This window comes from Macaca thibetana, chromosome 16 (genome assembly GCF_024542745.1).
Source record: "Macaca thibetana thibetana isolate TM-01 chromosome 16, ASM2454274v1, whole genome shotgun sequence".
NCBI lineage: Eukaryota > Metazoa > Chordata > Mammalia > Primates > Cercopithecidae > Macaca > Macaca thibetana.
In genome coordinates, this window is record NC_065593.1 from 61,310,149 (window position 1) to 61,327,315 (window position 17,167).

Here is a 17,167-nt window from a genome sequence, read left to right on the forward strand (position 1 = left end):
TAATGGGATGGGCACCACCCGCTCTGTCCCTCACCTCTCCACGGAGCAGAAAGATGAAGAGAGACATGAGAACTGGCTTGACACAGTTCATACTCAGCCTCCCCTGAAGCTGCCTCTCAAGGCCTCGCAGTGAGCTTACTGGCACCCAGCAGATACCACACTTTCAACGGCTGACAAGGCCGGACTGCTCCTGCCTGTACCCCACCCCCGACCAGAACCAGGTTTGGGAAGGAAAGCTCAGCACCCATCCAGATGTGTCTGCAGCAGCACAAAGCACTTCCTGTTAAGAGTCCAAATTCTAGCCCAGCTCCCAGAACCTTGTCCCACCACACCTACTGGGCGAGGAGCAAGGGCCAAGCAACAGGAAACTGACAACCATGAATCAGAGGAACTGCCACCTGCCTGAGATCCAACCCAGATGCCCACCCTGCCCCACCTCCCATAGCCAAGGCGATGCAGGGGAAGAGGCCTGGCAGCACCTTCCTTCATGACCAAATCAGCACAACAAAACTACAGGGAGCAAGGCCAGAGACACAGCACCAAGGGATCCAAGACCCCCACCCCACTCCCTTCTGCCAATCTATTCGCTCAGGGACACGCAGTGGCCCTCGGCCCCCAGTGTGATTTCAACCTCCACGCACCCCACCAGGCGCCTCACCCGGCCTAGGAACCGTACGGTTATTTTACAGAAAGTCAAACACGAGCCCCGTTCCCCGTGTCCTCCTGACAATCCAGAGCCATCCCCTGACTGCACAGGAAGGAGATTAAGCCAGGCCCCTCAGCTGTGGCCACAGGTAAATGTGGACTCAGAGCCAGGCTTCTAGACTTCAAGTCTAGTAATCTCGACGCCAAATCACACTTGCGTGACTTCTCCTGAGTATTCTAAATAGGCTCCCTTTACAAAAATCCAAATAAAAATTAATAGATAAACCATATTGCAAAAGAAGTCTCTAGTGCTTGCCTTTAAATAGTTGAGGGTTCCTCTGGTTCTTAGAAACAGCTCAATTTATTGAAATGTGATAGAGATACATGACAGATTGACAGATAAAATATGTTAAGAAATCAGCGGCCGGGCGCGGTGGCTCAAGCCTGTAATCCCAGCACTTTGGGAGGCCGAGACGGGCGGATCACGAGGTCAGGAGATCGAGACCATCCTGGCTAACACAATGAAACCCCATCTCCACTAAAAATACAAAAAAACTAGCCGGGCGTGGTGGCGGCGCCTGTAGTCCCAGCTACTCGGGAGGCTGAGGCACGAGAGTGGCGGGAACCCGGGAGGCGGAGCTTGCAGTGAGCCGAGATCGCGCCACTGCACTCCAGCCTGGGCGACAGAGTGAGACTCCGCCTCAAAAAAAAAAAAAAAAAAAATCAGCATAGTACACAAAAGAGGTGTATCAGGCTGTTGAACGATCGGCAGATGGTTATCACACAGGAATCTTTCCAACAAGGCATCTAAGCAACTGCCAGACAGTCCTGGCAATACTTGACAACACACAAAACACTAAAGAAAAAACGCCAGCCCTCTGAATTTTCTGTCACCAGACTGCACTGAAATCCACTGGCAGCTGCTGAGCCACGGGGTCATTTCACATGAGAAGGTGCTTCTTCCCCCCACGCTGCTCTTCCTTGCATCACTACACTCATGGGGCCACCAGCAAGTTCAACACAGTCACTCCGCAAAGCCTCTTGTTGCCTGGCTCCCAGAGGAGTGCTGTGCTGACAGCAGAGTGCTGTCTGAGGGGCGAGGATCTGGAATCCACAGTCCTGGCTTACCCGCCTCTGCCCAAGGGCTTCTGGGAGCAGGAGGAGCTGAGATCAGCCCAGGCCTGTCCTACAGGAGCCTGGGTGAGGGAGTGGAGGTATCAGCGCATAGCCACCGGCAGGAATTTTCTGGGGCCCAAACACAGACACACCCAAAGAGGCACACAGCCTGTACCCAGCAAGCGCCATGCAAAGGGTAGACAGGAAATGGTCCACTGGGCCAGCCATCCAAATCCACAAGCAACCTGCGGCCGCCCACTCATCTCTCAACCTGACACAGGCTGCTCTGGAGGAAGTGACCATCAAAAGATGGGCCTGAAGAGGTGCTGACTTAAGATCCCACTGGCGACACAGCCACTGAGCAGGGAAGGACCCTCGCCTCTCACTTCAGCATCAAGTGACCTCTGACCTCTGGTTCCTGGCTTTAGGATGAAGCCCCTCTGCTCAGCAGCAGCCCCCTCCACGCACCATCCATCCCTCACCCACCTCTGCCAACTCTCCCTTATATCCCATCCCCCACACGGGCACATGCCCTGGGATCCAGCTGTAAGATCATCCCCAATTTCCCACCAGTCCGGCACTCCTGGGTTGCAGGGAACGCACCCCACCCCCACACACACACCATCCCCCCACACACACCACCCACACCAGGGCAGGAGAGAGGGAGCGGCAGAAGCACACCAGTCCGGGAAAAGGCAAGACACACCGGAAAAGCCGGTTGGATGTTTCTGTTTCAGCGGTAACTGGGGAGTCAACTCACGTTTATCAAAGCCGCTTCAGGGAAATAACCGGTGGCAGAGTCAGAAGCTACAGGCCAGGAGCCCCCCACCCTCCAGGCTGAGTTAAGGGGCCTCCTCATCGTTCTAGCACAGTGCAGTTGAGGAGAGCAATGCCTAGTCACTCCTCTGCAGCTCCCCAGCACACGGCAGTATGGGTCTGAGGCCTCCCCAAAGGTCAAAGCTGTCCCACTGGCCAGCTCTTTCAATACCCCATCCCTAGGTACTGCTGTTATTCCCAGAAGTAATGCCAATCCAAAATTACTTTCCACACCTGCCACAGGCTGGGGCCACCTGCCCTGAGACACTGACCACCAGCCTGGTTCGGTCACCACCATGCCAGAGATGGGCCCTGCAGGACAGTGTGGCAGTCACTTCCCGCACCAAACAATGCTACCTGCCTAGACAGGCCTGTGGGCCTCAAAGCAGCACATGGGAAGCCCTGGACAGGCCAGAAGCTTCCCATTCCAAGCCGAGAGAGTTCTTAAGGCTAGGCATGAGAATCTACTCGGGGCGTTTTTCAAACACCATGGTGGGTTCAATCCCCACAGAGCTGGATGAAGGTCTAGGGGAACCTGGGCTTCAGTTTGTTTTTTTGGGTTTTTTTTTTTTGAGATAGAGTCTCGCTCTATCGCCCAGGCTGGAGTGCAGTGGCCGGATCTCAGCTCACTGCAAGCTGTACCTCCCGGGTTCCCGCCATTCTCCTACCTCAGCCTCCCAAGTAGCTGGGACTACAGGTGCCCACCACCACGCCCAGCTAATTTTTTGTATTTTTTAGTAGAGACTGCGTTTCACCATGTTAGCCAGGATGGTCTCGATCCCCTGACCTCGTGATCCGCCCGCCTCGGGCCTCCCGAAGTGCTGGGATTACAGGTGTGAGCTACCGCGCCCGGCTGGCTTCAGTATTTCTTACAATGCACCCCCCAGTTGAAAAACACTGGTTTAAAGAAAACAAAAACAAACCACCTGAGCACTGGAAGATCCTCGAGTCTCAACAACACAGATGTGTGCCCACAGCAGTCCACAGCCTAGACCCCAGCCGCAGAGGCCTCCCACTCGCTCAGCTCTTCCGAAAGCCACTAGGACCAGGACAAGAGAATGAGCAAAACAGGCCTCTAGACTGCTCAGGGAGAAGCTAGAAAAGCTGCAGGCTGTACTCATGGCGCAGGGGCCTCCAGGTACCATTTCCCCTTCTCTAGACAGACTAGCCCCGGGGTTGGGGGTCCCCAGTGTCAGAAAGGAGTTATGGTCCCGCTACTAGAGGCGGGCACCCTCCCAACATCAAGAGGCCATGGGGTAAGCCCACTGCTAAGCACAAGCTTTCCAGCATGTTGTACCCATGTCTCGGAGGAGCTGCCCCTGGGATTCTGCCCCATTTCGGCTGCTCCGCCAGATACCTGAGAGGGATAAACATACAATGCAGAGTATGACCCTCTTCCTACCACCCACCACCAGCAAGACTGTGCACAGAGCCTGCATTTCCTTAGCTATGGGGAAAAAGGGCAGACACTGGCATATAGGGAAAAAACCAAAGGCGGCCGGGGGCGGTGGCTCAAGCCTGTAATCCCAGCACTTTGGGAGGCCGAGACGGGTGGATCACCAGGTCAGGAGATCGAGACCATCCTGGCTAACACGGTGAAACCCCATCTCTACTAAAAAATACAAAAAACTAGCTGGGCAAGGTGGCGGGCGCCTGTAGTCCCAGCTACTCCGGAGGCTGAGGCAGGAGAATGGCGTGAACCCGGGAGGTGGAGCTTGCAGTGAGCCGAGATCCGGCCACTGCACTCCAGCCTGGGCGACAGAGCGAGATTCCGTCTCAAAAAAAAAAAAAAAAAAAAACAAAGGCAATAGTGAGGAAAAGACAGGAAAACTGGGTTGCTGATGCCAAAACAAATGATCCCTAATGAATCCTCTTTCTCCCTGAAAAAGGCACTGCCAGCCAGGCGCAGTGGCTCACGCCTGGAATCCCAGCACTTTGGAAAGCTGAGATAGGTAGCTCACAAGGTCAGGCGTTCAAGACCAGCCTGACCAACACGGTGGAACCCCATCTCTACTAAAAATACAAAAATTAGCCGGGCAGGATGGTGCATGCCTGTAATCCCAGCTACTAGGGAGGCTGAGGCACAAGAATCACTTCAACCCAGGAGGTGGAGGTAGCAATGAGCTGAGATCACGCCACTGCACTCCAGCCTGGGCAACACAGCAAGACTCCATCTCAAAAAAAAAAAAAGTTGCCAACAAGCAAGAACTCTGACCATCAAGACAAGGCTAAGGGCCGGGTGTGGTGGCTCACGCCTATAATCCCAGCACTTTGGGAGGCCAAGGTGTGCGGATCACCTCAAGTCGGGAGTTCAAGACCAGTCTGACCAACATGGAGAAACCCAATCTCTACTAAAAATAAAAATGTAGGCTGGGCGCGGTGGCTCAAGCCTGTAATCCCAGCACTTTGGGAGGCCGAGACGGGCAGATAATGAGGTCAGGAGATCAAGACCATCCTGGCTAACACGGTGAAACCCTGTCTCTACTAAAAATACAAAAAAAACTAGCCAAGCAAGGTGGCGGGCGCCTACAGTCCCAGCTACTCGGGAGGCTGAGTCAGGAGAATGGCGTAAACCCGGGACGCGGAGCTTGCAGTGAGCTGAGATCCGGCCACTGCACTCCAGCCTGGGTGACAGAGCAAGACTCTTATCTCAAAAAAAATAAAAATAAAAATAAAAAAGTAGCCAGGCGTGGTGGTACAGGCCTGTAATCCCAGCTATTCAGGAGGCTGAGGCAGGAGAATCACTTGAACCCAGGAGGAGGAGGTTGTGGTGAACCAAGATTGCGCCATTGCACTCCAGCCAGGGCAACGAGAGCAACATTCCGTCTCACGGCTAAGGCATGTTCCTCTCCATCTCTTAGGAGAGGTTACGTCACCACATCTTTACAACAGCCACCAAATGATGTGACCATATATGGTCTTTGATGCATAAAAGAGACGGATTTTACACAACTGAAATTCACTTCTGGGGAGGCAAGGCAGGCAGACCACTTGAACTCAGGAGTTCAAAACCAGCCTGGGCAACATGGTAAACTCCCATCTCTACAAAAATACAAAAAATTAGCTAGACGTGGTGGCACACGCCTGTAGTCCCAGCTACTCAGGAGGCTAAGGTGGGAGGACTGCTTGAACCGGGAAGTGGAGGTTGCAGTGAACTGAGATCATACTACTGCACTCCAGCCTGGCAAACAGAGCAAGACTGTCTCGGAAAAAAAAAAAAAAAAATCCACTTGGGGAGATGAATGCTCTCCTCTCCCCAAGTCATGGGACAGCTATGCTGTGCCTGCAAGGGCTGCTGGGAAGGTAAGAAGGGAGAAGTGCAGTGCTCTAACAGGCAGGTGCCAGGGCTCCCCCACCCCCTGCCCATGCTTGTGGCTGTCCCACGCTGGGCCGTCCTCCAGCCAGCTGCTGCGCACCTTTGGCATGGAACGTCCAGCCCCTCCGCCAGTACTCCTGCAGCTGGACCCGCTCCTGCTGTCCCAGGCTGCACACCTCGCTGTAGAACTGCCGCTCGATGTGCACATAGGCCGCTGGGATGGCGCCAGCCACTCCCTTGGCCCCAAAGAAGCCATTCACCTCTGGTGAGGCCAGCAGGATCTGGTACTCAGCCCGAGTGCCCAAGACCAGGTCCATGTAGGCCTGGGTCAGGTTGAAGTAGCCAGTGGTGAGGTAGACCTTTGCACCACGCTCCGCCTCAGTCAACAGGGTCTCAGTGACAATCTCATCGATTTGAATCTCGAAGGGCTTCATCTGAATCAGCGGATAAATCCAGGTGTCAGGGGCTGGTCTGCGATCCCCAGCAGCTGCTGCATCTTCCTGGGTCAAAAGGGAGTTGCTGTGGAAGGTCTGGGCATGCAGCATCTGCTGGCGGGTCCTGGCTGAGTTGATCACATCCATGACCCTCTTATTGGCTGCCTTGCAGTACTCGGCCCGGTCACCTAGAGGAAGACGTGAGAGAGGAGTGAAGGGAAGAGAAAGAAAGGATCTAGATTCTGCCCAGCTCAGGGGACGGGGCATGTGACAGGCAGGTGCAGATGCTACAACTGGATGTTCACTGAACACACGCTGAGTGGGCCCAGGACCCCAAGCCCAGAGCGAGGCTCCTCTGGGGATACAGTTTGCCCAAGACAAGGGCCTGGCCCACAGCAGCCCACACTCAGGCAGAAGTGAAAGCCATGTCAACCTATCAGTCCAATTACAAACAAGTTTAAACCCAGGCAAGACAAACTGACAGGGGGAGAAATCAGGATAGTGGTTACCTTGGGGGTAATCCCTTGCAGGGGCACATACAGGGGGCCTTCAGGAAGCGGGTCCACTAGGAACAGGTTCATGGCTGTATACTTACGACTGGCGCTCGGGGTGCATGTTCTACTTCAATAAGGAAGCTCAGTCAAATAAAGACATACAAGTATAACCAAAAAAGGAGCGTGCGTATTCCACAGATGGGGTCACAGGGAAAGCCTTGGATAAACACCATCAGCTTGGATAAGCACATCACCATGTGGGAAAGCTTCCCACAGCAGTGACAGTCCTGGGAGAGAGGAAGAACGGGCAGGCTCAGGCTCTGCATGGGGTGCCCTTTGTATTCGGACAAGACACTGGTGACAGGTAACCATGCTGACACACTAAAGGGAAAGATGCTACTATCAGACAAGACAAAGCTGAGAATTAATGAGTTAAGCACCCAACTCAAGAAGACAGGGGAAAGAAACAACAGAATATAACCATGAATACAGTATAGGGAAGCAAAAATAAAGAACAGGCCAGGCACAGTGGCTCACGCCTGTAATCCCAGCACAGCACTTTGGGAGGCCGGGGCAGGCAGATCACCTGAGGCCAGGAGTTTGAGACCAGCCTGGCCAACATGGCGAAACCCTGTCTCTACCAAGAGTACAAACAGTAGCCTGTAACCCCAGCTACTTGGGTGGCTGAGGCTGGAGAATCACTTGAACCTGAGAGGCAGGGGTTGCAGTGAGCTGAGATCGTGCCACCGTACTCCAGCCTGGGTGACAAGAGCAAAAAACTCCATCTCAAAAAATACATATATGTGTGTGTGTGTGTACATATATGTGAGAGTGTGTGTGTGTATGTGCATATATATATACACACAAATAAAAATAAGAATAGAAATTACTAGAATGAAAACGATACAAAAATGGAGAAAGTCGACTGTCTGACAAAGGACTGACAAGACAACAAGGCTTTGGCGAGCCTGGTGAGGGAAGTGAAACAGAGAAGGAGGGCTGTCCCGGGCCATCCTGCCGGCTTGCACGGTCTGCGCTGAGAGCAGGGACAGACACTCGGTGCCTTTCAGGGCTGGGCTCCAGAACAAAGAGAAGGACCAGCCCGTGCAGGAGTCTGGACTGTCGATGCCAGCGCCCTCCGGGGAGAAAGGAGTCACACTGCCGCACGCTGGACGGGGCTGCGGGAGGGAGGAGCGCCGGGGCCCTGAGCACACCCTGAACCTCTCTGTGGACTCACATTCTCCCAAGCACAGCTGGGCTCGAGTCTCCCCACTCCTGCTCCGAGCGTGCTGGCTCTCATCCTGGCCTAAGCACGGCCCGTTTTCTCTCATATCCATGCCTGGCCCGTTACATTAGACCAGGGATCCAAATACATTTTCTGTAAGGGTCAGATGGTAAATATTTTAGGCTTTCTGGGCCAAAAGGCAGAGCTGAGGATGCTAGGCAGGCACTCAGCAAGAGAGATGCAGAGCTCCACAAGCTCTTTATGGATGAAATTCAAAATACACCAGTAGTAACTGAGCATGGCGGCGGGCAGAGCATCACACCATCACAGTCGGGCTCTGAGGCCCAGGGCTCCCCTAACACAAGGACAGGGCTTCCACCAGATGGCCCACTTAAATGCTTCCATTCTAGGTCCACAAGACGCGGAGAGTTCTTCTCCCAACAAGGTCCAAGTTCAGCTCCTCCTCCCCAAGTTCAAATCCAGCAAATTCAGCAGCAGCCCTCTAAAGGCCATGGGGGAGCCACAGCCACAGGAATCACAGGAATGCAAATGGCCTGGAACACTCATGCCAGGACCTGCCTGGATCCAGTGGGCAGATCTGAGAGCTCTTACACTTCACTTTCCAGGCAGGGGGCCACAGAGCTCAAGGGAGCTGGAAGTCACAGGCACAAGTGATAGGCTTGGGGAAATGGGCCCTAGGCGAACAGCCGCTGGCCTGGTTGCTTCCTGTGATGCAGGGCAGGCTCCTGGGTCACTCGCCCAGGCACACGTGTTCATTGCTGAGTAGCTACTTGTTAACTGCATCCTGACCTGAGTTTGTTACCCGCCCCCGCTAGTTCACCTGAGACCTGGGTCACCAGGTCACGCCGCTGCATACCCTTGCCTGAGTCCTCCTCACCTGCATCTTCCCTCCCACACTCCCACCTTCCTGGGCCGGCTCTCTCACCCACAGAGCATGACTGATGGCCAGTGAGTCACATCTGTCTGGCTTTTTTAAGGCCAAAAGCAGAATGAAGCCCTCCCACCCAAGATCCCTATGCCTGCGGCAAGGCCACCCAGAGGCGTGCTCTCCTGGGCCCTCACTCCACCCCACCCACAGCCACAGAAGGGTGTCAGCGGCAGCCCCTACCTTTGTAAGGATGCACCATCCCATCCACCACCTGCACCGTGTCGTCCCCCTGCAGCTGCAGGGACACATCCCCCACCGCGTCCACCAGCTCCGTGAAGAAGTCGGCAATCTCCACGCAGTCCTGCAGGAACACGTAGCGATCCTGGCGGTTGGTGAAGTAGGAGTCACTCAGGTTTGCACTACAGGGATGGAAGACGCAGGTTCTCAGGTGAACTAGCAGGGGGGTGACAAACTCAGGTCAACATGCAGTTAACAAATAGCTACTCAGCAATGAATACGTGCAAGAGACAAAGCCAGAGTCGATCCAAGCTGACACAGCGAGTGACCCACAGGCTCCTCCTCTCAAGGAGCTGACAATCTAGCTGAGAAGAGGAGATGCAGACACAGAAAGTCAGCTAACCACGCAGGGCTTTTGTTTGCTTGTTTGTCCTGAGACAGCCTCATTCTGTCGCCCAGGCTGGAGTATAGTGGCATGATCTTGGCTCCCTACAGCCTCCGCCTCCCAGGTTGAAGTGATCCTCCTGCCTCAGCCTCCTGAGTAGCTGGGGTTACAGGCGTGCACCACCACACCCAGCTAATTTTTGTACTTTTAGTAGAGATGGGGCTTCACCATGTTGGCCGGGCTGGTCTTGAACGTCTAACGTCAGGTGATCCCTCTGCCTCAGCCTCCCAAAGTGTGGGATTACAGGCGTGAGCCACTACGCCCGGCCCATGCAGGGCTATTTATCAGTGCCCATGTTTGTTTGTTTTCTCTGTCCCACTAAGTGACAGCTGCCACTGGTACTGTCCCAGAGCAAGGATGCAATCAAGGGCTTTCTCTCAGCACCAGCAACCCAATCCTGGTCCCACTGCCGAGGGGAGGGCCTGTGAAAGGGCCCACATTTATCAACCCAAGGACCTGGACTTCCAGGTCTGACTCTTGTTTATTTTTCTGGCTCTGTCTACCTGGCAAAGTGACTCATCCTCTCTGATCTGTTTCCACATGTACACAGTGAGGAAAATACCACAGAGGGTCACTGGGGGTGGGAACAGACAACACACCTGAGTGGCCAGCACATGCTAAGTGCCCAATCAACAGTGACTTCCAGTCAGTCCCTGGGGGTTTCCAGCCTCAGTGGCAGAGACAGTGCCAGGGAGGTGCTGCGGGTGCACAGCAACCAGACCTACAAGCAGGTTCTCCAAGGCTGAGGGGAATGGGTTTCCCACTGTTCCTATTCCACTGCCCTCCAGCCTGCAGAGCAGGAAGGCAAAAGCACCAGCAGTGGGAAGCACTCACCCGCTCAAGATGACGCTGTTGTCGAAGAGATACACCTTAATGTGCTGCAGGCCAATGGTCTCGTTGAAGCGCTCAGGGATGAGGAGCCGGAGCAGGCCGCGGAGGTGCGGCGTGTGAAAGAGGGAGACTCGGACCTGCTCTGGGAACCTCTGCAGAAGTGGGAGCAGCATCGTGCGGGAGTTCTTCCGGCCTGAACACAGGACAGAGAAAGCGGCCGTTGACTCACAACAGGAAGGCATCCTGCCTCCAGTGAGGAGCCACCTCCACGTGGCCTCGCCTTCACCTGCGCCGTCCACCTGAATCATTCACACCAACTGGGGCTACTCCTAGCCAGGGGACTCCCGGGCCAACCTCTGTCCTGTATGCTGGCCACATCTCAGGCCTGGAGTGCTCAGCATGGCAGATGCCTGCTCTTTTTGCCACCCAGCACCCATTCACCCTCCTCCTGGTAACTGCACCCAATCTCCTCCTGGGGCACTACCCCACCCACTCTCAGCATTTCTGCTCTGGGAGACGACCCCACCCACCTTGCCCCTCACCCCCAGCTCCATGGGGGAGCACACAGGCCTGGGCCGGACTATTCGGCACAGTCCAAGCTCCCGGCTGGGCACGCCACGGTCAGGCCACTCAGGAACTTTGACCGAATCCTCAGGAAACCAGACTCTTTCAAAGGACAAGGTATCACAGGGAGACAAGCCTAAGCCACCAGGGGTCACCACACAGAGCCTGAGAAGGAAGCCAGGCCAAAGAAAACAGCTACGGGATGGATCCTGGCGACACAGCCAAACCCCAAATCACAAGCCACCCAAAGCAGATCAGTCACAGGAGTCCAAAAAAGTCTTTTTGCCTAAGGCAGTTTTTCAAGAGACAAAGTCTGGCTACATTGCCCAGGCTGGACTCAAACTCCCAGCTCAAGCAGTCCTCCCACCTCAGCCTCCCAGGCAGGTGGGACCACAGGGCGTGCCACTGACTCGGCTCCTGCCTAAGCTGATTTTAGTTGGGCTTTCAGTCACTTGCTGCAGAAAAAAATCCTAACTCACACAATCAGGCATCCTGGGCCAGCTTGGATGATCTTCAAATAGCCTTGTCTCTGCCTGGGGACGAGGGGGTGACAGTAACTCCTCTTGGAACTGAGGATCTGACACAGGAAGCATGAGGGGCCAGGCGTGCATGCCACCTACCTCGTGAGCCCCGCGTGAAGTCTAAGAGAATGGAGACCTTGAGATTTGAAGGAAACTTTGCTTGGAGTGACTTTTCTAGAGTACTTTCCAGGCAGTCCACCTACCAAGAAAGAACACAGAAGAAGAGAAGATTAAGACCCAAAGAGGTGTGTGTATTTAAAGAAAAACAAAACGCCCCATCGGCTAGTGCTCTCGTCATCTTCTCCAAAGACAGGTTTGTGCCATCAGCACTCGGACACCAACACCACAAAAACTCTCTGTCTGAGAGCCCCTTCTTGATCATCAGAAGCAGCACCCAGGGGCCCTGATCTCCTCCAGGAATGGAAGGGGACCTGCAGGCAGAGGCGTGCTGCCTGACAGCCAGCCCATGCCACCCTGGAAACGCTATGACACCAGGTCCCACGTACATTTCAACACAGATAATCCTCACAGACAAAACAAACAGTGCCCTCCTCGTAAAGAGCACTTAGTAAATATTTGCCAAATGAATGAATCCAAGACACGGCCTGCCCACTGGCCACTCTCCGCAGTGCTGACATTCCATTCTTCTCCCGTGAGAACACATAGGCTCCCAGGCTTGGAGGGGAGGGTATATCCTTAAAAGAGAGGGAGGCAGCCGGGCGTGGTGCCTCACGCCTGTAATCCCAGCACTTTGGGAGGCCGAGGTGGGCAGATCACCTGAGGTCAGGAGTTCAAGACCAGCCTGACCAACATGGAGACCAACATGGAGAAATCCCATCTCTACTAAAAATACAAAATTAGCCGCGGTGGTGGCGCATGCCTGTAATCCCAGCTACTCGGGAGGCTGAGGCAGGAGAATCACTTGAACCCTGGAGGAGGAGGATGTGGTGAGCCAAGATGGCGCCACTGCATTCCAGCCTGGGCAACAAGAGCGAAACTCTGTCTCAAAAAAAAAAAAAAAAAGAGGGAGGCCTCCTTCTTAGGAGAGGCAGAGAGGGGAGGACGGCTCATATGAACCCATTGCCCCTCCCTCTCCACACTCCAATCCCTATAGCTCCCACCTGTAACTCTGAACGAGGACAGACCAAGAAACGGCACTAACTCTGGGCAATGGGCCCCATCCGTTTCACTATATGGAGCGGAAAGCAATCCCAGGAGACCAAGAGAAAGACGTGATCTCATTCACAGACTCACTTCAGCTGAGCCTCAGCTCCCGCCACGCACCAGAACCTGCGCTGGCCCCAACAGCTCATACAAACCTGGGGACTGCTGGCTCCTTCCCACCCACCTATCTCACTGTAAGTGACAAGGATGGCACAACAGCAAGTCCAAGGGGAACAAGGCTGGCAGCAGCCCTGGCACTTGACACCAGCCCGTGGCAGAACCAGCCAGCCAGCCCAACTGGCACTCAGGTCCGTTTGTCCAGTACAGGGTCAGAAAGCCTTTTGTGTAAACAGCCAGAGAGTAAATATTTGGAGCTTTACAGACCAGATCGGCGCTGTCACAACTACCCAGTTCTGCCGCTGCAGCATGAAACTGACCACAGATAATAGGCGAATGAGTGTGGCTGTGCTCCAACAAAATTTTATTTACCAATACAGAAATTTAAAGTTTTCGTAAGTCATAAAATACTATTTTTTTTCTTTCCCAATTATTTGAAAATGTAAAAACCATTCTTTCTTAGCTCACAGGTCACACCGTAACAGGTGGCAAGTCAGATTTTGCCTGCAGACCACAGTCGGCCAAGCCCTGAACTGGCAGGCAGAGCTGCCTGGGACCCTGTGTGAGTAGGAGGACACTGCCAGTGAGGCCAAGAAGGCCCAGACCAGGCCTCCCCACGCTCTCCTCACCAGGCCCTCCCCACACCAGGCCCTCCTGACATGCCCACATCTGGGGCAACAAAAATAAGAGCTGGCTCTGACATGGAGGCCAAGGAAAGGCAGCTCCACACCAACTCCATGGCACAAAAAGCTGTGGCACGTTGGGGCCCATTCACTACTGCTACCAGGACCATCTCCCCATAAACCTTACCAGTTCCTGTTCCAAAGGACCTGTCCCCAGGTAGAGGGATGCCATCACGACCCGCTTCTTGGCCACTCTTATCTGCCCCTGAGAGAGGAGAAAAATCCAAAATTCAAATTTATCATTTTCATGGTTCACTAAGAAAACAGAACCCTTTGACCTGGCAGGCAAATCCTACTCCAAGGTGAACTATCCTATGTCTTTGCCAATTAATATTTAAAGCAAGCTCGAAACGTGTATGGTAACCTCCCAAATAAGTTCCCACAATCCTAAAAGAAAATAGCCTGCAAAGTAAAGCAAAGTCTAGGCCAACTATAAAATGCAACACGGTCATTAAGAAGAATGAAGGCAGGCTGGGTGTAATGGCTCACGCCTATAATCCCAGTACTCTAGGAGGCCGAGGCAGGCAGATCATTTGAAGCCAGGAGTTCGAGACCAGCGTGGCCAACGTGGCGAAACCCTGTCTCTACTAAAAACATAAAGATTAGCCAGACCATGGTGGCGCAGGCCTGTAATCCCAGCTACTCAGGAGGCTGAGGCAGAAGAATCACTTGAACCCAGGAGGCAGAGGTTGCAATGAGCTGTGATCACACCACTGCACTCCAGCCTGGGCAACAGAGCAAGATTCCGTCTCGAAACAAAGAATGAAGGCAATCTACACACACTGCCACGAATGTCCACAATGGATTGCTGAGCCACAAGCAAATGACCTGTGCTCCCACCTCCTACACCTCACTCCTGCACAAAGCATGCAAGCGCGCGCGCATGTGCGTGTGTGTGTATGTGTGTGTGTGTTTGTGTGTCTGCAGAAGCACGGAGGGTACACAGCAAACTGTCCTCCAAAAAGCAGAGCTCAAAGGAAGGGGAGTATGGACACAAACCTGCCCTCTTTACCTTCTACCCATCTGCACAGTTTCCAATGTCCATATTCAGCATGCACCACTCTTGAAATGTAGATGGACAGGTATACAGACACGTGAGCAGAACACACCAGTGCCCCAACATGACACCCCAAATCAGTCCTAACAGCCAGGGGCCTCTCCCTAGCAGTCCCACCCCAGAGAAGGAGGCAGGGGTACAAAGAATGGCAGGGGTACAAAGAATGGCAGGGGTACAAAGAATGGCAGTGCTACCAAAAGATACACAGGAGATCCAGGTGAGAGGGAGGCAGCTTCACATCTACCTGCTTCTCTATCAGAAGGAACATCACAGCCCACCCTGCATCGTCAACACAGGATGACAGGCAACTTGACTAGACAGAAACATGAACAATCACTAGGAAAGGCTTCCGGACAAGGAAAAAACAAAGCAACTTCCCAAGGTTGCTATTTCCTTTGTTTTGTTATGAATTAAAATAGATGTTTGTGGGGGTAATGATTATAAAGAAAGGGCAAAATAAATAAGGCATAAGACGCCGGGCGTGGTGGCTCACGCCTGTAATCCCAGCACTTTGGGAGGCCAACGCAGGCAGATCACAAGGTCAGAAGATCGAGACCATCCTGGCTAACACGGTGAAACCCTGTCTCTATTAAAACAAAATACAAAATATTAGCCGGGCGAGGTGGCGGGCACCTGTAGTCCCAGGTGCTCGGGAGGCTGAGGTAGGAGAATGGCATAAACCCGGGAGGTGGAGCTTGCAGTGAGATGAGATCGAGCCACTGCACTCCAGCCTGGGCGACAAAGCGAGACTCCGTCTCAAAAAAATAATGAAAGAAAGACAGAAAGAAAGACAAAGACAGAAAGAGAGAAAGACAGAGAGAAAGAGAAAAAAGAAAGATTGAGAAAGAAGGCATAAGACAATTTAGTTCAAGCAACCAAAGCATATCTGACTGTTTACTACAAGACACCAGGTCCTACAGATGTAGCGAAGGCATGGGGACCAGGCAGAAACCAGCACCGTCCTCCCTTCTCGCTGTGTACCCTGGGAAGAAACGTGCTACTCAGTGTGACACACACTAGGAGAATCTGCCCACACTTCAGCGCAGACTGCAGGGAAAGGAGGCCCTGGCGTATTCTCCACCTGCTGGGGCAAGCCCCTCTGCCCCTTCCTGCTCTCTGCAGGCCCACCCTCCTCAGGCAGGGCCCGGCCTCCTGGCCAGGGGATCACTACATGGAGACAGTCAGTCATCCTCCCAGAGTTGATTAGGACAGAGAAGAATTGCCTTTGAAAAACTTGTTTCTTCAGGCTGGGCACGGTGGCTCACGCCTGCAATCCCAGCACTTTGGGAGGCCGAGGTAGGTAGATCACCTGAGGTCGGGAGTTCGAGACCAGCCTGACCAACATGGAGAAACCCTGTCTCTACTAAAAACATAAATTAGCCAGGCATATGGTGGTGCATGCCTGTAATTCCAGCTACTCAGAAGGCTGAGGCAGGAGAATCACTTGAACCCAGGAGGTGGAGGTTGTGATGAGCCAAGATCGTGCCATTGCACTCCAGTCCGGGCAAACTCCATCTTAAAAAAGAAAAGAAAAGAAAAGAAAAACCTGTTTCTTCAACTTGAGGAGAGAATCAAGTAGGAGCAAAGAGCCAACAGTTGCAGCACCATTTGGTACAAACAAGGATGCCCAGGACAGGTGAGCAGTGCAGGGAGGCGGATGAGGGGAGAACAAAAGGCCACGCCTGTATGCACACACAGAACGCATTCTGAATGAACCAGCCAAGCTAAGTGTGGATCAACAAACAGAACAAAAGCGCAAAAGGAGAGAAAATGGGCAGGCACTCAAATGACTGCGAGTTCATTTTCCGCACAAAGGTGAGTCTCCACCTAGATTTCCTATTGTCTCCCAGCATTCTGCCTGCTTGGCCTGGCCCCATCAGACCTTCATTCTTCTTTTTTTTTTTTTTTTTTTTTTTTTTTTTTTTTTTTTTTTTTTTTTTTTGAGACGGAGTCTCACGCTGTTGCCCAGGCTGGAGTGCAGTGGCGTGATCTCGGCTCACTGCAAGCTCCGCCTCCTGGGCTCACGCCATTCTCCTGCCTCAGCCTCCTGAGTAGCTAGGACTACAGGCGCCCGCCACCGCGCCCGGCTAATTTTTTTTTGTATTTTTAGTAGAGACGGGGTTTCACTGTGGTCTCGATCTCCTGACCTTGTGATCCGCCCGCCTCGGCCTCCCAAAGTGCTGGGATTACAGGCTTGAGCCACCGCGCCCGGCCTCATTCTTCTTTTTTTGTTGAGACAGAGTCTCGCTCTGTTGCCCAGGCTGGAGTGCAATGGCGCGATCTTGGCTCATTGCAACCTCCACCTCCCAGGTTCAAGCAATTCTCCTGCCTCAGCCTCCTGACTAGCTAGGCTCACAGGTGTGCACCACCCTTCCGTATTTTTGGTAGAGACGGGGTTTCACCATGTTGACGAGGCTGATCTCTAACTCCTGACCTCAGGTGATCCACCCGCCTCAGCCTCCCAAAGTGCTGGGATTACAGGCGTGAGCCACCATGCCTGGCCTAGACCTTCATTCTAATACCATTGCTAATACAAACTCATAGTTCATGCTGTTAAAAATTAATTAGTGTTGAATTACTTCATTCCAATTAGCAGTTTAACCAGAATAACTA

At 53.3% G+C, this 17,167-nt stretch overlaps 1 protein-coding gene and 1 non-coding gene across 4 annotated transcripts in view; both read right to left on the minus strand.

Annotated features, from left to right (window-relative positions):
• The window catches only part of PGS1 (phosphatidylglycerophosphate synthase 1), a 48,961-nt gene that overhangs the window by 15,016 nt on the left and 16,778 nt on the right, over positions 1–17,167 (minus strand). For all 3 annotated transcript variants that reach the window (XM_050764293.1, XM_050764292.1, XM_050764294.1), the window contains exons 3-7: positions 13,625–13,702; positions 11,633–11,732; positions 10,452–10,641; positions 9,176–9,354; positions 5,994–6,515 (exon numbers count right to left, since the gene is read on the minus strand). In XM_050764293.1, coding sequence (XP_050620250.1) covers positions 5,994–6,515; positions 9,176–9,354; positions 10,452–10,641; positions 11,633–11,732; positions 13,625–13,702 — 1,069 coding nt within the window. The remainder of the gene's footprint in view (positions 1–5,993; positions 6,516–9,175; positions 9,355–10,451; positions 10,642–11,632; positions 11,733–13,624; positions 13,703–17,167) is intronic.
• Positions 9,926–10,054, minus strand: LOC126940043 (small nucleolar RNA SNORA30/SNORA37 family). The gene has a single exon (XR_007720568.1). It is a non-coding gene; the product is annotated as a small nucleolar RNA SNORA30/SNORA37 family (small nucleolar RNA).